The following is a 22818-nucleotide window of genomic DNA, read 5'->3' as shown; positions in this document are numbered from 1 at the left end:
GGGGTTTATTGGGGTCACGGGGGGTCAAAGGGGGGTGGGGGTCATGGGGGGGTCACGGGGGGGTAATTGGGGACAATGGGGGCTCATGGGGGGGGTCACATGGGGTCATGGGGAGGTCACGTGGGGGTAAGTGGGGGTCACGGGGGGGTCATGGGGGCAATTGGGGGTCATGGGGGGGTCATGGGGGGCAATTGGGGGTCATGGGGGATCATTGGGGGTCATGGGGGGGGTCATGGGGGGCAATTGGGGGTCATGGGGGGGTCACGGGGGGGTAATTGGGGGCAATGGGGGGGGTCATGGGGGGTCATTGGGGGTCATGGGGGGGTCATGGGGGGCAATTGGGGGTCATGGGGGGGTCACAGGGGGTAATTGGGGGCAATGGGGGGGGTCATGAAGGGGGTCATTGGGGGTCACGGCGGGGTAATTGGGGGGAATGGGGGGGGGTCACAGGGGTCACGTGGGGGGGGGGGGGGCTCTCGGGGGTCACGTGGGGGGGGTCACGTGGGGGTCCCTATATGGGCAGCGAGAGCCCCCTGGTGGCTCCGCGGGGGCGGCAGCGGCGGCGGCTCCGGGGGGGCGGGCGGCACGAGCCTGGATGGGGGGGAGGGGAGGGCAAAGGTCAGGGGAGGGGGGGGTCCCCAAAATACCCCCCCCACCCCCCATAACCCCCATAACCCCCAAACCCCCCCAAAATTCCCCCCCCCCCCCCCCCCCCATTCTCACCTTGAGTCCAAGAGGGGGACGCGGGACCTCCCGAATTTGGGGGGGGTCGACGGGCCCCCCCCCGAGGGGGGGGTTGGGGGGCGTTTTGGGGGGCGGGGGGGGCCGGGACCCCCCCCAGGAGCAGCAGGAGCAGCAGAAGGAGCCACGGGGCCATTGGGAATGGGGGGAGGGGCGGGGGGGGGGGGGAGGGGGAGGAGGAGGGGGGAAGGGAGGAAGTGGGGGGGGCCGCACCTTTGTGTGAACACCTGGGGGGGCGGGGCCCGGACGCCTGGGTCCCCCCATCCCCCCCCCTCCGGACTCCTGGGTTCTTTCCCGGACGCCTAGGTCCCCTAATGGGGGGGTTGTGGGGATCGGATGCTTGGGTCCCCTCCCGGATGCCTGGGTCCCTTGGGGCACTCCTGGGTCCCTCCAGAACTCCTGGGTCCCTCCCGAACTCCTGGGTCCCTTGGGGCACTCCTGGGTCCCTCCCGAACTCCTGGGTCCCCTGGGGCACTCCTGGGTCCCTCCTGAACTCCTGGGTCCCCTGGGGCACTCCTGGGTCCCTCCCGGACTCCTGGGTCCTCCCGGACTCCTGGGTCCCCTAATGGGGGGGTTGTGGGGCCCGGACGCCTGGGTCCCCCCCAGACGCCAAAACCCGGCTTAACCAACCCAAACCGGCCTAACCCAGCTAAACCAACCTAACCCAGCTAAACCCGGCTTAACCAACCTAAACCCGGCTTAACCAACCTAAACCAACCTAACCCCTTTAAACCCGGCTTAACCAACCTAAACCAGCCTAACCCTGTCAAACCTGGCTTAACCAACCTAAACCTGCTAAACCCGGCTTAACCAACCCAAACCAGCCTAACCCAGCTAAACCCGGCTTAACCAACCTAACCCAGCCTAACCCTGCTAGACCCGGCTTAACCGACTTAAACCTGCTAAACCCAGCTTAACCAGCCTAAGCCAACCTGACCCTGTTAAACCCGGCTTAACCAACCTAACCCCGTTAAACCCGGCTTAACCAACCTAAACCAGCCTAACCCTGTCAAACCCAGCTTAACCAACCTAAACCTGCTAAACCCGGCTTAACCAACCCAAACCAGCCTAACCCAGCTAAACCCGGCTTAACCAACCTAAACCTGCTAAACCCAGCTTAACCAACCTAAATCAGCCTAACCCTGCTAAACCCGGCTTAACGAACCTAAACCTGGCTTAACTGGGTTTAACCAACCTAAACCAGCCTAACCCAGCTAAACCCGGCTTAACCAACCTAACCCAGCTAAACCCGGCTTAACCAACCTAACCCAGCTAAACCCGGCTTAACCAACCTAACCCTGTTAAACCCAGCTTAACCAACCTAACCCAGCTAAACCCGGCTTAACCAACCTAACCCCGTTAAACCCGGCTTAACCAACCTAACCCAGCTAAACCAGGCTTAACCCGGCTTAACCAACCTAAACCAGCCTGACCCCGCCCCCCAAAGCCTCCATTCCGGGGCGGGGGGGCGTGGCCACAGCTCCGGGTCCCGCCCCCCTCCCCGAATCCCCGCCCATCCGCCAGGGGGCGGTGCAGCCCCCGGACGCCTGGGTCCCCTCCCGGACGCCTGGGTCCCCTCCCAGGGGGCGGGGCCGCTGGCGGGGAATCCCCCACCCCGCCCCCCCCTTTCCGCGGGGTCCCCGGGGCGGGGCCAAAGGGGGGGGAGGGGGCGGGGCAGCCCCGAAAGTCCCGGAGCTGCCGGCGGGGAAGTCCCGGGGTCGCTTCCGCTCCTCGGAGGGACCCAGGCGTCCGGGAGGGGACCCAGGAGTCCCGGAGGGACCCAGGAGATCGGGGGGGGGACCCAGGAGTTCGGGGGGGGACCCAGGAATCCGGGGGGGGGGACCCAGGAGTTCGGGAGGGGACCCAGGAGTTCGGGGAGGGGACCCAGGAGTTCGGGAAGGGACCCAGGAGTCCCGGAGGGACCCAGGAGTTCGGGGGGGGACCCAGGAATCCGGGGGGGGACCCAGGAGTTCAGGAGGGACCCAGGAGTTCGGGGAGGGGACCCAGGAGTTCGGGAGGGACCCAGGAGTTCGGGAGGGGACCCAGGAGTCCGGGAGGGACCCAGGAGTTCGGGGAGGGACCCAGGAGTTCGGGAGGGACCCAGGAGTCCGGGAGGGGACCCAGGAGTTCGGGAGGACCCAGGAATCCGGGAGGGACCCAGGAGTTCGGGAGGGGACCCAGGAGTCCCGGAGGGACCCAGGAGTTCGGGGAGGGACCCAGGAGTTCGGGGAGGGACCCAGGAGACCGGGAGGGACCCAGGAGTCCGGGAGGGGACCCAGGAGTTCGGGAGGGGACCCAGGAGTCCCGGAGGGACCCAGGAGTTCGGGGAGGGACCCAGGAGTTCGGGGGGGGGACCCAGGCGTCCGGGCCCCCCCAATGGCTGAGGAGCTGCCCGTTGATTTGCGGACCCGACGCGGGGCCCCCCCGGGACCCCTCCCCCCCACCACAGGACCCCTCCCCCCCCAGGGACCCCTCCCCCCCCACCCGGGACCCCTCCCCCCCAGGGTCCCCTCCCCCCCCAGGGTCCCCTCCCCCCCCCCGAGGCGTCGCTGCCGCTCCGGAAGCGCCGCTCGGTGACCCGGGCGGGGGGGGGGATGGGGGGGACCCCCACCCCTCCCCCCACCCCTCCCCCCCCCCCCGGGCAAAGCGCCGCGAGCCGCCCCTCCCCCTCCCCCCCCCCCCCCCGCACCCCCCCGGCCTCGGATTCGCAGCCCAACCCCCACCCGGCGCCTTCTTCACAGGTGAGGACCCCCCCCCAATTATTTGGGACCCCCCCATTATCTGACCCCCCCCCACCCCCTTATCTGGGACCCCCCCCATTATATGGGACCCCCCCCCAATGATCTGGGACCCCCCCCACCCCATTATCTGGGACCCCCCCCAATTATCTGGGACCCCCCCTCAATTATTTGGGACCCCCCCCATTATCTGACCCCCCCCCCACCCCATTATCTGGGACCCCCCCTAATTATATGGGACCCCCCCTAATTATATGGGACCCCCCCCAATGATCTGGGACCCCCCCCAAAGATCTGGGACCCCCCCCCATTATCTCTGGGACCCCCCCCCCCATTATATGGGACCCCCCCCAATGATCTCTGACCCCCCCTCATTATGTGGGACCCCCTCCCCCATTATCTGGGACCCCTCCCCCATTATCTTTGGGACCCCCCCCATTATCTGACCCCCCCTCCCCCCATTATATGGGACCCCCCCCAATGATCTGGGACCCCCCCCCGTTATCTCTGGGACCCCCCCCATGATCTGAGACCCCCCCCCATTATCTGACCCCCCCCCCATTACCTGGGTCCCCCCCGGGTCCCACCCTGGGGGGTTTGATGGGGGGGGTCTGGTTTTGGGGTCCCCCCCCCCCATTGACCCCCCTGCCCCCCCCAGCCCTGCAGGGGGCGCTGCCGCTGCTGGGGGGGGGAGGGGCGCTGGGGGCCCCCCCGGGGGTCCTGGCGCTGCCGGCCCCGCCCCCCCTGGGCCCCCCAGCCCCCCCATTGGCTGCGGCCATCGCGGCCGCGACCCGGGCGGACGAGGACGGGGACACGTGAGTGGGGACCCCCCCCAACCCCCCAAAATGGGACCCCCCCCCGGGACCCCCCCTGGGACCCCCCCGGGACCCCCAAGTATGGGAACCCCCCATGGGAACCCCATTGGAACCCCCCAAGGGACCCCCAGGGAACCCCCATGGGACCCCCACAATGGGACCCCCCCCGGGACCCCCCCTGGGACCCCCCCCGGGACCCCCAAGTATGGGATCCCCCCATAGGACCCCCACAATGAGACCCCTATGGGACCCCCCTGCACCCCCACAATGGGACCCCCCCACCATGGGACCCCCCCTGGGATCCCTATGGGACCCCCCCATGGGACCCCCACAATGGGACCCCCCCATGGGACCCCCCCCGGGACCCCAAAGTATGGGATCCCCCCATGGGACCCCCACAATGGGACCCCCCAGGACCCCCAAATATGGGACCCCCCATGGGACCCCCCAGGATCCCCCACAATGGGAACCCCCCCATGGGACCCCCCGGGACCCCCAAAATGGGACCCCAAGGGAACCCCCCAAGGGAACCCCCAGAATCCCCCCCCATGAGACCCCCAAGTATGGGACCCCCCCATGGGACCCCCCCAAGGGACCCCCATGGGACCCCCACAATGGGACCCCTATGGGACCCCCCCTGGGACCCCCACAATGGGACCCCCAGGACCCCCCCCATGGGACCCCCATAATGGGACCCCCCCCCGGGACCCCCCCGGGACCCCCAAGTATGGGAACCCCCCCATGGGACCCCCCCAGGGAACCCCCCAAGGGAACCCCCAGGGAATCCCCCACAGGACCCCCACAATGGGACCCCTATGGGACCCCCCAAGACCCCCAAATATGGGACCCCCCAGGATCCCCCACAATGGGACCCCCAGGACCCCCCCCATGGGGACCCCCATAATGGGACCCCCCCATGGGACCCCCACAATGGGACCCCCCAGGATCCCCCCCATGGGAACCCCCAGGGACCCCCACAATGGGACCCCCACAATGGGACCCCCCAGGACCCCTAAATATGGGACCCCCCAAGGGACCCCCCAGGATCCCACCCATGGGAACCCCCCAGGTTCCCCCCACGGGACCCCCAAGTATGGGACCCATATGGGACCCCCCAATGGGACCCCCAAGTATGGGAACCCCCCCATGGGACCCCTATGGGACCCCCCCATGGGGCCCCCAAACATGGGACCCCCCAGGGAAACCCCCATAGGACCCCCAAATATGGGACCCCCCATGGGACCCCCAAAATGGGACCCCCCAGGACCCCCCCCAATGGGACCCCCCCCGGGACCCCCCGGGGAATCCCCCCAGCCCCCCCAACGAGCACAACCCCCCCCGAACCCCCCTTTTGGGGTCCCCTCTCTTCCCCCCCCCCCCGCCCTCCCCGCGCGGGGAATCCCCGGCCCCGCCCCCTCGCTTGACGTCACCGCCAGGCCCCGCCCCTTTCCCGGAAGAGCTGGGGGGAGGGGCGATTCCTGCTCCCCGGGTCCCCCCCCCCGAACCCCGGGTCCCCCCCGACCCCTGTGACCTCATGTGACCCCCCCCAAGCCCCCCATGTCCCCCCCTTGTCCCCCATGTCCCCCCATGTCCCCCCATTGTCCTCCTGTGTCCCCAAGCCCCCCATGTCCCCCCATGTCCCCCCACACCCCCCATGTCCCCCATGTCCCCCCATGTCCCCCATGTCCCCCCATGTCCCCCCATGTCCCCCCATGTCCCCCATGTCCCCCCACACCCCCCATGTCCCCCATGTCCCCCATGTCCCCCCACACCCCCCATGTCCCCCCATGTCCCCCATGTCCCCCATGTCCCCCATGTCCCCCCACACCCCCCATGTCCCCCATGTCCCCCCACACCCCCCATGTCCCCCCATGTCCCCCATGTCCCCCCACACCCCCCATGTCCCCATGTCCCCCCACACCCCCCATGTCCCCCCATGTCCCCCATATCCCCCCAAGTCCCCCCATGTCCCCAATGTCCCCCATGTCCCCCCCACATCCCCCATATCCCCCATGTCCCCCCACACCCCCCATGTCCCCAATGTCCCCCAAGCCCCCCATGTCCCCCCCACACCCCCCATGTCCCCCCAAGTCCCCCATGTCCCCCAAACCCCCCAAGCCCCCATGTCCCCCCATATCCCCCCAAGTCCCCCCATGTCCCCCCATATCCCCCCAAGTCCCCCCATGTCCCCAATGTCCCCCAAGCCCCCCATGTCCCCTCATATCCCCCACGCCCCCCATATCCCCCCACACCCCCCATGTCCCCATGTCCCCCCATGTCCCCCCACATCCCCAAGCCCCCCGTGACCCCGTGACCCCGTGTGACCCCGTGTGACCCCCGTGTCCCCGTGTCCCCAGGGCCCTGCACATCGCGGTGGCCCAGGGGGCCCTGGGGGTCGCCCGGCGCCTCGTGGGGCTTTTCCTGCAGGGGGGGAGGGACCTGGACGTCTACAACCGCATGCGGCAGGTGGGGACATGGGGACAATGGGGGGACATGGGGACATTGGGGACAATGGGGACATTGGGGACAATGGGGACAGTGGGGGACATGGGGACAATGGGGAGAGTGGGGGACATGGGGACCATGGGGACATTGGGGACATGGGGGACATGGGGACAATGGGGACATTGGGGACAATGGGGACATGGGGACAATGGGGACATGGGGGACATGGGGACTTAGGGGGCTTGGGGACATGGGGGGCTTGGGGACACAGGGGAACATGGGGGGTGTGGGGGGACATGGGGGGTGTGGGGGACATGGCGGGGCTTGGGGGGTGTGGGTGGACATGGGGGACATAGGGGGGACATTGGGGACATGGGGGGCTTGGGGACACAGGTGACATGGGGGGACATTGAGGGACGTGGGGGGACATGGGGGTCTTGGGGGGGCATGGGGACAATGGGGGACATGGGGGGTGTGGGGGGACATGGGGGGCTTGGGGACATGGGGGGCTTGGGGTCATAGGGGGACATGGGAGGACATGGGGGGCTTGGGGACATGGGGGGACATTGGGGGACATGGGGGGCTTGGGGACATGGGGGGACATGGGGACACGAATTGGGCTCCCTGGGCGGGTCTTTAGGACCCCGGGGCTCCCTGGGCGGGTCTTTAGGACCCTGGGCAGCCCGTGTGCTCCGGCGGCGCGAACCACTTGGGGACCCGTGGGGGGGTATGGGGGGGGCGCTTCTATTTGGGTGACCACAGGGGCCACACGGGGGCCACCGCGTACACCATGGGGACCCCCATATATCCCCCCATAGACCCCTTTGCACTTGGCGGTGATCACGTCCCAACCGGCCTTGGTGCGCTTGTTGGTGTCGCACGGAGCCTCCCCCTCCGCCCCGGACCGCTTGGGCCGTTCCGCCGCTCACCTGGCGTGCGAGGCCGCGAGCCCGCGCTGCCTGCGCGAGCTCCTGCGGGGGGGGCGGGGCCTGGACCTGCAGGCGCGGAACTACGAGGGTGAGCCCCAAAAACGGGGGGGGGGGACACCCCCAAAATGAGGGGGGGACAGCCCCAAAATGAGGGGGGGCACCCCCAGGAAGGGAGGGGGGACGCCCCCAAGTGGGGCTGGGGGGGGCAGACCCCGAAATGGGGCTGAGGGGGGCGGGGGAACGGCCCAAAGTGGGGGGGGGGGCGGAGCCTGGAGGTGAAGGGGCGGGGCTACGAGGGTGAGACCAAAATAATGGGGGGGGGAACCAATAATGGGGTACAGCCCCAAAATAAGGGGGGGACACCCCTAATAATGGGGGGGGCAGCCCCAAAATAAGGGGGGGACACCCCTAATAATGAGGGGGGGGACACCCCAAATAATGGGGGGAGACCCCTAATAATGGGGGGGGCACCTTAAATAATGGGGGGACCCTAAATAATGGGGGGGACCCAAAATAATGGGGGGAGCAGCCCCAAAGTAATGGGGGGGACCCCTAAGAATGGGGGGATCCCAAATAATGGGGGGGACACCCCAATAATGGGGGGGATGCCCCAAATAATGGGGGGGGACACCCCCAATAATGTGGGGACACCCCAATAATGGGGGGGATGCCTCAAATATTGGGGGGGGACACCCCATATGGCTCAGGGGGACCCCCAATAATGTGGGGACCCCCTCAATAATGGGGGGGACACCCCGAATAATGGGGACCTCCCCAAATAACAGGGGGGACACCCCAAATGGCTCAGGGGGGCACCCCCCAATAACATGGGGACCCCCCCAATTACCGGGGACCCCCCCAAATAACGGGGCCCCCCCCGTACCCCAGGTCTCACCCCCCTGCACGTGGCCGTGGGTTCCGGGGCCCCCGAGAGCGTTCGGCTGCTGTTGGACCACGGGGCCGATGTGGACGCTGTGGTGGGTTTGGGGGGGTCCGGGGGGGTTTTGGGGGGTCCTGGGGGGTCTGGGGGGGGTCTTGGGGTGCCCTGAACCCCCCAAATTCATCCCCCCCCCCCCCCCCCCCAGGATATTAAGAGCGGTCGCTCCCCCCTGTTGCATGCGGTGGAGAGGAACAGCCTGGAGATGGCGGAGCTGCTCATCCAGGTGGGGGTTTGGGGGGGTTTGGGGGGGTTGGGGGGGTTGGGGGGGGGTGGGGGGGTTGGGGGGGGGGGTGGGGGGTTATGGGGGGGGTGGGGGTGGGGGGGGGATTGGGGGTGGGGGGGGTTTTGGGGGGCTGTGGGGGGGTTTAGGGGGGGTATGGGGGGGGCTATGGGGGTGTATGGGGGGGCTATGGGGTCTATGGGGGGCTATGGGGGTCTATGGGGGACTATGGGGGGTCTATGGGAGGTCTATGGGAGTCTGTGGGGGGGCTATGGGGGGGGTATGGGGTCTTTGGGGGGGCTATGGGGATGTATGGGGGGGCTATGGGCGTCTATGGGGGGTCTGTGGGGGGCTATGGGGGGTCCATGGGGGGCTATGGGGTCTATGGGGGGCTATGGGGGGGCTATGGGGGTCTATGGGGGGCTATGGGGGGGCTGTGGGGTCTGTTGGGGGGCTGTGGGGGGTCTGTGGTGGGCTATGGGGTCTATGGGGGGGTCTATGGGGGGTCTATGGGGGTCTGTGGGGGGGTTTGGGGGGTATGGGGGGCTATGGGGGCTATGGGGGGCTATGGGGGGGCTATGGGGGTCCATGTGGTCTATGGGGGGCTATGGGGGGTCCATGAGGGTCTATGGGGGTCCATTGGGATCCATGGGGGTCTATGGGGGGCCCGTGGGGGTCTATGGGGGGTCCATGGGGGTCCATTGGGATCTATGGAGGGTCCATGGGGGTCTATGGGGGTCCGTGGGGGTCTATGGGGGGTCCATGGGGGTCTGTGGGGGTCCATGGGGGTCCATTGGGATCTATGGGGGGTCCATGGGGCTCAGTTCTGCGCGGGCTTTAGGTCCCTGGGCGGGCTTTAGGACCCTGGGCGGGCTTTAGGACCCTGGGCGGGCTTTAGGACCCCGGGGGTCTTTAGGACCCGTGGGGGTGTCCGTGGCTTTGCCTGTTGGCGGGCGCCCGGGGCCCCGCGGGGTTCCACGGGTCTCCGTGGGTCTCCGTGGGTCTCCGTGGGCCTCCGTGGGCTCACCCCGCTCCCCCAGCGCGGCGCCCGTGTGAACGCGCAGTGCTACGCGGGCTGCACCGCGCTCCACGCCGCGGCGGGGCGGGCGCTGCCGGGGCTGCTGCGGCTGCTCCTGCGCAACGGGGCGGACACGGGGGTGCGGAACGGGCACAACGAGACCCCCCTGGCGCTGGCGGGGAGCGCGCAGGTGAACGGGGGGGGGACCCCGAAATTGGGGGGTGTGGGGGGGTCTGGGGGGTGGGGGGGCGTCATGGGGGTGGGGGGGACCCCGAAATGGGGGGGACATGGGGGTAATGGGGGGTAAAGGGGGTCATGGGGGATGGGGGGGATCCCATAAATGGGGGGGAATGGGGGGTAAGGGAATGGGGGTAATGGGGGACATGGGGATGGGGGGGACCCCATAAATGGGGGGGAATGGGGGGTAAGGGAATGGAGGGTAATGGGGGGGGGGACATGGGGATGGGGGGGACATGGGGATGGGGGGGACCCCATAAATGGGGGAGACCCCAGGAATAGGGGGGACATGGGGGGTAATGGGGGTCTGTGGGGGTCTGGGGGGGGGTCTGTGGGGGTCATGGGGGGTCAGGGGGATGGGGGGGGTGTGGGGGATGGGGGGACCCCGGGAATGGGGGGGTCATGGGGGGTAAGGGAATGGGGGGGGGGACCCCATAAATGGGGGGTAATGGGGGGTAAGGGAATGGGGGTAATGGGGGGACGTGGGGGGTAATGGGGGGACATGGGAGGTCAGGGGGGGATGTGGGGATGGGGGAGGACCCCGGGAATGGGGGGAATGGGGGGGTCAGGGGGATGGGGGGGACCCCACAAATGGAGGGTAGTGGGGGGTAATGGGGATGAGGGGATATGGGGGGTCAGGGGGGGTAATGGGGGGTCAGGGGGATGGGGGGGACCCCATAAATGGGGGGGACATGGGGGGTAAGGGAATGGGGGTAATGGGGGACATGGGGATGGGGGGGACCCCATAAATGGGGGAGACCCCAGGAATAGGGGGGACATGGGGGGTAATGGGGGGACATGGGGGGTCGGGGGGATGGGGGGGACCCCAAAATGGGGGGGACATGGGGGGTAATGGGGGGACATGGGGGGTCAGGGGGATGGGGGGGACCCCAGAAATGGGGGGGAATGGGGGGTGGGGGGGACCCCATAAGTGGGGGGGACATGGGGGGGTGGGGAAATGTGGGGGTTCGGGGGGTCCTGGGGGGTTCGGGGTGCACCGGAGGTTTTGGGGTGCGGGGGGGAGGGGTTTGGGGACGTTTGGGGACACATGGACCCCCTTGTTTCCCCTCCCCCCACCCCAGGTCATCGACATCTTGAGGGGAAAAGCAGCGCGACCCCCGCCCTCCCCCCCCCGGGGACCCCAAAACGGTGAGGGGGGGCGGGGGGTCCCCTCCCGGACGCCTGGGTCCCTTGGGGCACTCCTGGGTCCCTCCAGAACTCCTGGGTCCCTTGGGGCACTCCTGGGTCCCCCCCGAACTCCTGGGTCCCTTGGGGCACTCCTGGGTCCCTTGGGGCACTCCTGGGTCCCTTGGGGCACTCCTGGGTCCCTTCCCCGCACTCCTGGGTCCCTCCCGCACTCCTGGGTCCCTCCCCGGGGTCCCTGGGAGCTGATGACGTGGGGGGGTGGGGTTTGGGGTCCCCCCTGAACCCCCCATTGTCCCCCCCAGGCCGCGCCTCCCCCGGGCCCCCCCCGGCAACCAATCAGCGAGCGGCCTCCGCCCAGCCCCCCAATGGCGCTCGGGGTGTGAAGCACGAAGGCCCCGCCCCCGCCCCGCCATTGGCCGAGTCCCCCCCGCTCCACCCAATGGCGTCGCCCGGCCGGGAGGCCTCAGCCAATCAGGAGCCGCCGCGGGCTGCACGGACGGACCAATCCCCTCCCGAGCCCCCTCGGCTCCGCCCCCGGGAGGCGCGGGGCCAAGCGGGAGGGGCCAGGTGACCCCGGGCGGCCACGTGACCACGCGCCTTAAAGGGACCCAGGCGTCCGGGAGGGCCCCGCCCCCATCCACGAGCATTAACAAGTCCTGAAATGAGGCGAATTAAAGCGATTTTGGCTAAAAAAACCCTCGCCTGATGACGTAGAGTCGCGCGCGGCCGATTTTTGTCGCTTATTTCCCTTCTTTCACCAGATTCTCCCCCATTTTTGGCCCCGCGCGGCCGCCGTCAAAATGGCGGCGGCCGTGCCGTACAAGATGGCGGCGCCAGGGGGACAGCGAAAGCGTCGGTGCCGTACAAAATGGCGGCATCCGGTTGGGGGGGCGGAAGCGGCCGTTCCGTACAAAATGGCTGCGCCCTGGGGCGGTGGGAACCGGCCCAGTAGAGGAAGCGGTTGCGCCGTACAAAATGGCGCCGCCCGCCGCGGAAGTGGCGCCACCACATCTTTCGTCACTTCCGGCGGCGGCCATGGCGGCGCGGAGGGTGCTGCGGCTGGGTGCGCGGTTTTGGGGCTTTTTGGGGCATTTTTGGGGGTTTTGGGTGCGGGATTTTGGCGGAAAGCGCCAAAAAATGCGGTGGGAGGGGGGTAAAGGGGTTTCCGTTCATTAGGGGTGGGCGGGGTTAATAGTTCATTAATTGGGGGCGGGTGGAACGCTGCTTGGGGGCGTGGTCTGCGTAACCACGCCCCCCGGCTCATGCCCCGCCCCCCCAGCTGAACGTCACGTCCGGAACCTGCGGCCCCTCCCCCGCCCCCCCCAGCGCATCGGCCAATGGCGAGTGGAGTGAGTGGGGGGGGGGCCCGAACTCCTGGGTCCCTGGGGCACTCCTGGGTCCCCCCTGAACTCCTGGGTCCCTCCCGGACTCCTGGGTCCCTTGGGGCACTCCTGGATCACTCCCCGAACTCCTGGGTCCCTTGGGGCACTCCTGGGTCCCTCCCGAACTCCTGGGTCCCCTGGGGCACTCCTGGGTCCCTTGGGGCACTCCTGGATCCCTCCCCGAACTCCTGGGTCCCTGGGGCACTCCTGGGTCCCTTGGGGCACTCCTGGGTCCCTCCCCGAACTCCTGGGTCCCTTGGGGCACTCCTGGATCCCTCCCCGAACTCCTGGGTCCCTGGGGCACTCCTGGGTCCCTTGGGGCACTCCTGGGTCCCTGGGGCACTCCTGGGTCCCTCCGTGACCACGCCCCTTTCCCCTCCCCCCCCAGACACGGCCTCTCCCCGGGCTCCTCGGGTTTCGGGCCCCTCCGTGACCTCCCGGATTGGTCCTTTGTGGGTGAGTCCCCGCCCCCCCGGACGCCTGGGTCCCTTCCCCCGGACGCCTGGGTCCCCTAACCCCTCCCCCCTCCCCCAGACGGTCGCCCCGCCCCCCTCTGGAAGGGGCAGCAGCGGCGGCTGCGGGAGAACGAGGAGCTGGCGGTGAGTTGGGGCCCGGACGCCTGGGTCCCTCCCGAACGCCTGGGTCCCTGGGGCACTCCTGGGTCCCTCCCCGAACTCCTGGGTCCCTCCCGAACGCCTGGGTCCCTGGGGCACTCCTGGGTCCCTCCCGAACGCCTGGGTCCCTTGGGGCACTCCTGGGTCCCTTGGGGCACTCCTGGGTCCCTCCCCGAACTCCTGGGTCCCTTGGGGCACTCCTGGGTCCCTCCCGAACTCCTGGGTCCCTCCTGAACGCCTGGGTCTGTCCCGAACTCCTGGGTCCCTGGGGCACTCCTGGGTCCCTCCCCGAACTCCTGGGTCCCTGGGGCACTCCTGGGTCCCTCCCCGAACTCCTGGGTCCCTGGGGCACTCCTGGGTCCCTCCCCGAACTCCTGGGTCCCTGGGGCACTCCTGGGTCCCTCCCCGAACTCCTGGGTCCCTTGGGGCACTCCTGGGTCCTTCCCGGATGCCTGGGTCCCTGGGGCACTCCTGGGTCCTTCCCGGATGCCTGGGTCCCTGGGGCACTCCTGGGTCCCCCCTGAACTCCTGGGTCCCTCCCCAAATTCCTGGGTCCCTGGGGCACTCCTGGGTCCCTCCCAGACTCCTGGGGCACTCCTGGGTCCCTTGGGGCACTCCTGGGTCCCTCCCGAACGCCTGGGTCCCTCCCGAACTCCTGGATCCCCTTCCCCGAACTCCTGGGTCCCTGGGGCACTCCTGGGTCCCCCCGTGACCCCTTTCCCGCAGCGCCGCGCCGTGGGGCTGATCGGGGCTCTGGACGCCGCCGCCTCCAGGGGGCGCCCCACGGGGGTCCCGGCCCCACAACTGCGCCCCAAGGGCTCCCAGCGCCCCCCGGGACGGAGCGGGACCGACCAGTGAGCGATCTGTGGGGCCCGGACGCCTGGGTCCCTTCCGGGGAGGGATCTGTGGGGCCCGGACGCCTGGGTCCCTTCCGGGGAGGGATCTGTGGGGCCCGGACGCCTGGGTCCCTTCCGGGGAGGGATCTATGGGGCCCGGACGCCTGGGTCCCTTCCGGGGAGGGATCTGTGGGGCCCGGACGCCTGGGTCCCTTCTGGGGTGGGATCTATGGGGCCCGGACGCCTGGGTCCCCCGGACACCTGGGTCCCTTCCGGGGTGAAGGGATCTATGGGGCCCGGACGCCTGGGTCCCTTCAGGCCCCGTTGTTTGTGATAAAAACCCGGATGTTTCCACCCAAATCGGTGTTGTTGATTTTGCTTGGGGGGCTGGGGGGGGGTGGGGGGGCACTTGTGGGGCAGAGCTGGGCTCCTCCCCATAGGGGGCGCTGTGGTGGGAGCCGGGGCCGCGGGTTCGAGTCCCGGGCGAGGAAACCGCGACTTTGCCCAAAATCGGGGCTTTTAAGCCCAAAAAAGCGACCGGATGTGTTGGGATTTAATTTGATGGGGTTAATGGAGCGGGGGTTGGGAGTCCGGCTGTAAAAAGCGCGATTTGCGGCAATTTTGGGTTGAAATTGGGGGTTTTATTGGGGTTTTAATTGGGGTTTTAATTGGGGTTTTATTGGGGTTTAATTGAGGGTTTTATTGGGGTTTAATTGAGGTTTTTATTGGGTTTTAATTGAGGGTTTTATTGGGTTATAATTGAGGGTTTTATTGGATTTTGATTGGGGGTTTTATTGGGTCTTATTGGGTTTTAATTGGGGTTTTGATTGGGGATTTATTGGGGTTTTAATTGGGGTTTTATTGGGTTTTAATTGGGGTTTATTGGGTTTTAATGGGGGTTTTGATTGGGGTTTTATTGGGTTTTAATTGGGGTTTTGATTGGGGATTTATTGGGTTCTAATTGGGGTTTTGATTGGGGTTTTATTGGGTTTTTATTGAGGTTTTTATTGGGGGTTTTATTGGGGTTTTATTGGGTTTTAATTGGGGTTTATTGGGTTTTGATTGGGGTTTTGATTGGGGTTTTAATTGGGGATTTATTGGGTTTTAATTGGGGTTTTATTGGGGTTTAATTGAGGGTTTTATTGGGATTTAATGGGGGTTTTATTGGGGTTTAATTGGGTTTAATTGGGATTTAATTTGGGATTTATTGGGGTTTTAATTGGGATTTTGTTGGGGTTTTATTGGGGTATTATTGAGGTTTTTATTGGGGGTTTTATTGGGGTTTTAATTGGGGTTTTATTGGGGCTTTAATTGGGGTTTTCTTGGGTTTTAATGGGGGTTTTAATTTGGGTTTTATTGGGTTTTAATTGGGGTTTTATTGGGGGTTTTATTGGGGTTAAATTGAGGGTTTTATTGGGGTTTTTATTGGGGTTTTATTGGGTTTTAATTGGGGTTTTAGTTGGGGTTTTATTCAGGATTTTATTGGGGTTTTAATTGGGGTTTGATTGGGGTTTTATTGGGGTTTTAATGGGGGTTTTATTGGGGATTTAATTGGGATTTTAATTTGGGTTTTATATGGTTTTAATTGGGGTTTAATTGGATTTTAATTGGGGTTTAATTGAGGGTTTTAATTGGGGTTTTATTGGGGTTTGATTGGGTTTTATTGGGGAGAAATTGGGTTTTAATTGGGGGTTTTATTGGGTTTTAATTGGGGGTTTTATTGGGGTTTTAATTGGGGTTTTAATGGGGGTTTTATTGGGGTTTTAATGGGGTTTTTATTGGGCTTTTATTGGGTTTTAATTGAGGGTTTTAATTGGGGTTTTAATTGGGGTTTTAGTTGGGTTTTAATTGGGTTTTAATTGGGGTTTTAATTGGGGTTTTATTGGGGTTTTAATGGGGGTTTTATTGGGGATTTAATTGGGATTTTAATTTGGGTTTTATATGGTTTTAATTGGGGTTTAATTGGATTTTAATTGGGTTTTAATTGAGGGTTTTATTGGGGTTTTATTAGGGTATAATTGGGGTTTAATTGGAGTTTAATTGGGGTTTAATTGGGGTTTTTTGGGGGGGTTTTATTGGGTTTTAATTGGGGTTTTGATTGGGGTTTTAATTGGGTTTTAATTGAGGGTTTTATTGGGTTTTGATTGGGGTTTTATTGGGGTTTTATTGGGTTTTATTGGGTTTTAATTGAGGGTTTAATTGGGGTTTAATTGGGGTTTAATTGGGTTTTGATTGGGGTTTAATTGAGGGTTTAATTGGGGGTTTTAATTGGGGGTTTTAATTGGGGTTTTATTGGGGTCTTATTGGGTTTTAATTGGGGGTTTTATTGGGATTTATTGTGTTTTAATTGGGGTTTAATTGGGGGGCTTTGGGGGTTATTATTGGGCTTAATTGAGGTTTTGATTGGGTTTTGATTGGGGATTTATTGGGCTTTTAATTGGGTTTTAATTGGGTTTTATTGGGGATTTTATTGGGGGCTTGATTGAATTTTTATTGGGGGTTTATTGGGGTTTATTTGCCCTTTTTTGGGGCCTTTTTTGGGCCTTTTTGGGGCCTTTTAGGGCCTCTTTTTGGGCCTTTTTTGGGCCTTTTAGGGCCTTTTTTGGGGCCTTTTTCGGGGCCTTTTTTTGGGCCCTTTTAGGGCCTTTTGGGGGCCTTTTTTGAGGCCTTTTTTGGGCCTTTTTGGGCCTTTTTTGGGGCCTTTTTTGAGGCCTTTTTTGGGCCCTTTTTTGGGGCCTTTTTGGGCCTTTTTGGCCCTTTTTTGGGCCCTTTTTTTGGGCCCTCTTTTTGGGGCCTTTTTGGGGCCTTTTGGGCCTTTTTTGGGCCCTTTTTTTGGGCCTTTTTTGGGCCCTTTTTTTGGGCCTTTTTGGGCCTTTTTGGGCCCTTTTTTTGGGCCCTTTTTTGGGCCCTCTTTTTGGGGCCTTTTTGGGGCCTTTTGGGCCCTTTTTTGGGCCCTTTTTTGGGCCCTTTTTTGGGGCCCTTTTTTGGGGCCCTTTTTTGGGGCCCTTTTTTGGGGCCCTTTTTTGGGGCCCTTTTTTGGGGCCCTTTTTTGGGGCCCTTTTTGGGGCCCTTTTTGGGACCTTTTTGGGGCCTTTTAGGGCCTTTTTTGGACCCTTTTTTGGGGCCTTTTTTTGGCCTTTTTTGGGGCCTTTTAGGGCCTTTTTTGGGGGCCTGTTTTGAGGCCTTTTTGGGGCCTTTCTGGGCCTTTTGGGGGCCTTTTTTGGAGCCTTATTGGGGCCTTTTTGGGCTCTTTTTTGGGGCCTTTTGGGCCCTTTCTTGCGGCCTTTTTTGGCCCTTTTTTGGGCCTTTTTGGGGCCTTTTAGGGGCCTTTTTGGGACTTTTTGGGCCCTTTTTTGGGGCCTTTTAGGGCCTTTTTTGGGACCTTTTTTGGGGCCTTTTTGGGGCCTTTTGGGCCCTTTTTTGGGCCCTTTTTTGGGTCCTTTTTGGGGCCTTGTTGGGGCCTTTTTTGAGGCCTTTTTTGGGGCCTTTTTGGGGCCTTTTTGGGGCCTTTTTGGGGCCTTTTGGGCCCTTTTTCGGGGCCCTTTTTGGGGCCCTTTTTGGGGCCTTTTTTTGGGCCTTTTTGGGGCCTTTTTTGGGGGCCTTTTTGGGGCCCTTTTTTGGGCCTTTTAGGGCCTTTTTTTGGGGCCTTTTTTTGGGGCCTTTTTTGGGGCCTTTTTTGGGGCCTTTTTTGGGGCCTTTTTTGGGGCCTTTTTTGGGGCCTTGTTGGGGCCTTGTTGGGGCCTTTTTTGAGGCCTTTTTTTGGGCCTTTTTTGGGCCTTTTTGGGGCCTTTTTGGGGCTTTTTGGGGCCTTGTTGGGCTTTACTGGGCCCATTGGGCCCCCAAATTACCCAACCCCCCCCCCAAAATCACCCTCTAAAAATCACCAAACCCTCTAAAATCACCAAAACCCCTCGAAATGGCCCAAACTGCCCAAAACCCCTGGTAGATCGGCCCCCAAATCACCCCCCAAATCACTCAAAACTCCAAAATAGCCCCAGAGTTACCCAAAATGACCCAAAATCGCCCTAAAAAAATCACCCCAAATAACCACAGAGCGCCCAAAATCACCCAAAACCACCAAAACAGCCCCAAATTACCCAAAATAACCCCCAAAAATCACCCCAATCCCCCCCAAAATGTCCCAAAATGTCCCAAAATGTCCCAAAATAACACAAAATACCCCAAAATCGCCCCCAAAATGTCCCAATATCACCCAAAATCTCCCCAAACCCCCCCAAAATGTCCCAAAATAAAATACCCCAAAACCACCCCAAACCCCCAAACCCCCCAAAACCACCCCAACCCCCCCCAAAAATCCCCAAATCCCCCCCAACCCCCCCTCTCCCCCCTCCCCCCTCCCCCCCCATCCCCCGTTTCCCAGCAACGCCGCGCGGGGGGCGTGGCCTTGGCCCTGTGGGCGTGGCCTTGAGGAACCTGTGGGCGTGGCCTCCTCCCCCTCCCCTCCCCCCCTCCCCTTTATTTTCTTTATTTCCCTTTTTCCCATTTTTTCCGCTTTTTTTTCCCAATATCGATTTTTTCTTCCCCTCCCCCCCTCCCCCCTCCCCCCCTTCCCCCCCCCCCCCCACCCCACGACCCCCCCCCCCACCCCCCCTCCCCCCCCGCCCCTCCCCCCACCCGCAGTCTCCCTGCGCCCACCGATGGATCCGGAGGTGGGTGCAGCGGCCTCTCCGACCCCTCCCCCACCCCCCCTCCCCCCCCCCGCCCCTCCCCCCCCCCACCCCCCACCCCCTCCTCCCCCCCTCCCCCCCCCAAAAAACCCCGCGCTTTTACAACTTTGCATAAATTTCCGCCTCGTTTTGCATCTTGATTGGCGGGGGGGGGGGGGAGGGGACGAGCAGCCCCCACCCCTCCCCCTCCCCCCCCCCCTTTTTTCTGGCCACACCCCATTTCCCACCCCTCCCCCCCTTTATTTCCCACCCCCCCCTTTGTTCACCCCCCGATTTAACGCCCCAAAATTACCCCCCCCCCCAATTAATCGCCCTCCCCCCATTGTATTAATGGGGGTGGGGGAGGGGCAGCCCCCCCCCCCCCCAATTAAGGGGGGAAAATGGGGGAGGGGGGACCCCGTTTTCCTCCCCTCCCCCCCCCCGGCTCTTTGTGCCGCGAGAAAGACGCGGGGGGGGGGAGGGGGGGAGGGGCGGATTTGGGGGGGGGGAGACCCCAGATATTGGGGGGGGGGGGGGGGGGCACAAAGCGCTTTTGGGGTTCGCGGTGGTTTTGGGGCATTTTGGGGGGATTTTGGGGCATTTGGGGGGGGGGTGGGGTGAAATTGGGGGGGGGGCGCCTCCCGTTTTACGGCCCCCCCCCCCCTTTTTTTGACCAAATCCGGAGGTTCCGGCACCAAATGGTATTGGGGGGGGGGAGGGGGGGTCCCCGTTGTATCTTGGGGTGAATTGGGGTGAATTTGGGGTCCTTTGGGGGGGGATTTTGGGGTGAATCCGCGCTATTTTGGGGCTGAATCCGCGTTCTATTTTGGGGGTGAATTCACGGTATTTTTGGGGTGAATCCGCGCTATTTTGGCTCTGACCCCCCCATTATATTTTTGGGCTCAATCGCGGCGTTTCCAGCCGCATTTGGGGGGGGGGTTCGCCCTATTTTGGGGTCCCCCCCCCCATTCTATTGCGCTCCCTGGGCCATATTTGGGATCCCCCCCCCTTATTCCCCCCCCCCATAATTTGGGGTCCCCCCCAAACTCGGGGTCCCCCCCCCGTTGTCCCCAGGGCGGGGATTCCCCCCCATCCCCCCCGCCCCCCCCGCCAATGGATCGATCCGCGGGGTGGAGGTCACGGGCGGGCCCATTAGCGCGGGAAGGGGGGGGGAGGGGGGGAACCATCGATCGTTTTGGGGGATTCGCATTGATTTTTGGGGGGGGGGGGGGGGGGGAAGGGGGAGGGGGTGGGGAATTCTCATCGATTTTTGGGGGGGGATTCTCATCGATTTTTAGGGGGGATCCATCGATCCGTGCGGGGGGGTTCCCCGCGCCATCGATCCCGAGCTGCCGAGCGGCTCCCGGCGCTTGGGGGGGGAGGGGGACACCCCCCGGCACCCCCAGGGACCCCCCCAAACCCCCCTGACCCCCCCATAGCAACCGGGGACCCCCCCAAACCCCATTGACCCCCCATATGAACCAGGGACCCCCCCAAACCCCATTGACCCCCCCATAGCGACCAGGGACCCCCCCCAAACCCCATTGACCCCCCCATAGCGACCAGGGACCCCCCCATAGCAACTGGGGACCCCCATATGAACCAAGGACCCCCCATATGCACCAGGGACCCCCCCAAACCCCATTGACCCCCCCATAGCGACCAGGGACCCCCCCAAACCCCCCTGACCCCCCCATAGCGACCAGGGACCCCCCCCAAACCCCATTGACCCCCCCATAGCAACCAGGACCCCCCATATGAACCAGGGACCCCCCCATAGCAACTGGGGACCCCCCATGTGAACCAGGGACCCCCCCCAAATCCCATTGACCCCCCCATAGCAACCAGGACACCCCCAAATCCCATTGACCCCCCATATGAACCAGGACCCCCATAGCAACCAGGGACCCCCCCATAGCAACCGGGACCCCCCCATAGTAACCAAAGACCCCCATATGAACCAGGGAACCCCCCCAAATCCCATTGACCCCCCATAGCAACCAGGACCCCCCATATGAACCAGGGACCCCCCCAAATCCCATTGACCCCCCCATAGCAACCAGGGACCCCCCCATAGCAACCAGGACCCCCCATATGAACCAGGGACCCCCCCCAAATCCCATTGACCCCCCCCATATGAACCAGGGACCCCCAATCCCATTGACCCCCCAATCCCATTGACCCCCCCATATGAACCAGGGACCCCTGCCATGTCTCCCCACCCCCACCTCCCCCCATTTCCCACCCCTCCCCCCCATATCCCCCCACTTCCCACCCCTCCCCCCATATCCCCCCACCTCCCCCATCTCCCTCCCCTCCCCCATCTCCCCCCATCTTCCCCCATTTCCCACCCCCCCATCCCCCCCATATCCCCATCTCCCCCCCCATCCCCCGCCCCTCCCCCCTCCCCCCGCCCCTCCCCCCGCCCCTCCCCCGCTAATTGCGCCATCGACGGCCCCATTACCGCATCGATTTCCCCATCATTTCCCATTGATTTCCCCATCATTTCCCATCGATTTCCCCATCATTTCCCATTGATTTCCCCATCATTTCCCATCGATTTCCCCATCATTTCCCATCGATTTCCCCATCATTTCCCATCGATTTCCCCATTTCCCATCGATTTCCCCATCATTTCCCATCGATTTCCCCATTTCCCATCGATTTCCCCATTTCCCATCGATTTCCCCATTTCCCATCGATTTCCCCATTTCCCATCGATTTCCCCATCATTTCCCATCGGTTCCGCCCTAAATCTGGTGGTGCGGGGGAGGGGCGGGGGGGGACACCCAGCACGCGGGGACCCCCCACGTGGGGGGGGGGGTTTGACCTCATTTCCCCTCCCCCTCCCATTAAAATGTGGGGATCCCCCCCCCCGCCCCACCCGGACGCCTGGGTTCTTGTTTAGGGGGGGAGGGGCACTGGGAGATCACAGGGTTGACCCCTCCACCCCCCCATTGTCCCCACAGGTTGTGGGGTGGACGGAGGTGACGGCCCCCGAGAGGTATTGGGGACAATGGGGACAATGGGGACATTGGGGACAATGGGGGCAATGGGGACATTGGGGACATTGGGGACATTGGGGGCAATGGGGACATTGGGGACATTGGGGGCAATGGGGACAATGGGGGTGATGGGGACATTGGGGACAATGGGGGCATTGGGGACAATGGGGGCAATGGGGGCAATGGGGACATTGGGGACATTGGGGACAATGGGGGCAGTGGGGGCAATGGGGACAATGGGGGCAATGGGGACATTGGGGACAATGGGGACATTGGGGACATTGGGGACAATGGGGACATTGGGGACAATGGGGGCAATGGGGACATTGGGGGCATTGGGGACATTGGGGACAATGGGGGCAATGGGGACATTGGGGACAATGGGGACATTGGGGACAATGGGGGCAATGGGGACATTGGGGACAATGGGGACATTGGGGACAATGGGGGCAATGGGGACATTGGGGGCATTGGGGACATTGGGGACAATGGGGGCAATGGGGACATTGGGGACAATGGGGACATTGGGGACAATGGGGGCAATGGGGACATTGGTGACAATGGGGACATTGGGGACAATGGGGGCAATGGGGACATTGGGGGCATTGGGGGCAATGGGGGCAATGGGGGCAATGGGGACATTGGGGACTCATTGAGGACATTGGGGCAATGGGGACATTGGGGACACGTTGGGGACATTGGGGGCAATGGGGACATTGGGGGCCTTGGGGACAATGGGGGCCTTGGGGACATTGGGGCAATGGGGACATTGGGGACTCATTGGGGATAACGGGGGCAATGGGGGCATTGGGGACAATGGGACATTGGGACAATGGGGCTCAGGGTGACATTGCAGGTGACAATGGTGGTGTCACCATGTCCAGGTATTGGGGACAATGGTGGTGTCACCGTGTTCATGTGTTGGGGACAATGGTGGTGTCACCGTGTCCATGTGTTGGGGACAATTGTGGTCACCTCGTGTCCATGTGTTGGGGACAATGGTGGTGTCACCATGTCCAGGTATTGGGGACAATGGTGGGGTCCCCAAGTCCACATATTGGGGACAATGGCGGTGTCACCGTATC

The 22818-nt window shown here is 63.4% G+C and overlaps 2 protein-coding genes across 3 annotated transcripts; both read left to right on the top strand.

Moving 5' to 3' along the window:
* The first annotated feature begins 107 nt into the window (after window positions 1-107).
* Window positions 108-11924, top strand: LOC139825926 (B-cell lymphoma 3 protein-like). The gene is made up of 10 exons (XM_071800527.1): window positions 108-126; window positions 3264-3482; window positions 4138-4294; window positions 6652-6760; window positions 7558-7756; window positions 8557-8645; window positions 8754-8831; window positions 9869-10036; window positions 11166-11232; window positions 11532-11924. The coding sequence occupies exons 1-10, from the start codon at window positions 108-110 to the stop codon at window positions 11798-11800; spliced, it is 1374 nt and encodes a 457-aa protein (XP_071656628.1). The 3' UTR covers window positions 11801-11924.
* A 99-nt stretch (window positions 11925-12023) lies between these two features.
* LOC139825931 (large ribosomal subunit protein mL52-like) lies at window positions 12024-14421 on the top strand. Of its 2 annotated transcripts, XM_071800543.1 has the most exons (5): window positions 12190-12292; window positions 12509-12578; window positions 13000-13067; window positions 13146-13210; window positions 13952-14421. In XM_071800543.1, exons 1-5 carry the CDS (start codon window positions 12205-12207, stop codon window positions 14081-14083), a joined length of 423 nt encoding a protein of 140 aa, XP_071656644.1. In that variant the 5' UTR covers window positions 12190-12204; the 3' UTR covers window positions 14084-14421. The 2 variants fall into 2 exon arrangements, with proteins under 2 accessions (XP_071656643.1, XP_071656644.1); XM_071800542.1 differs by lacking the exon at window positions 12509-12578 and having other exon boundaries at window positions 12024-12292.
* Window positions 14422-22818: the final 8397 nt, after the last annotated feature.

The sequence above is a fragment of the Patagioenas fasciata genome, chromosome 31 (genome assembly GCF_037038585.1).
Source record: "Patagioenas fasciata isolate bPatFas1 chromosome 31, bPatFas1.hap1, whole genome shotgun sequence".
Lineage (NCBI taxonomy): Eukaryota > Metazoa > Chordata > Aves > Columbiformes > Columbidae > Patagioenas > Patagioenas fasciata.
The sequence above is the reverse complement of the archived record's forward strand: the minus strand, read 5'-3'. Positions and strand labels throughout refer to the sequence as shown.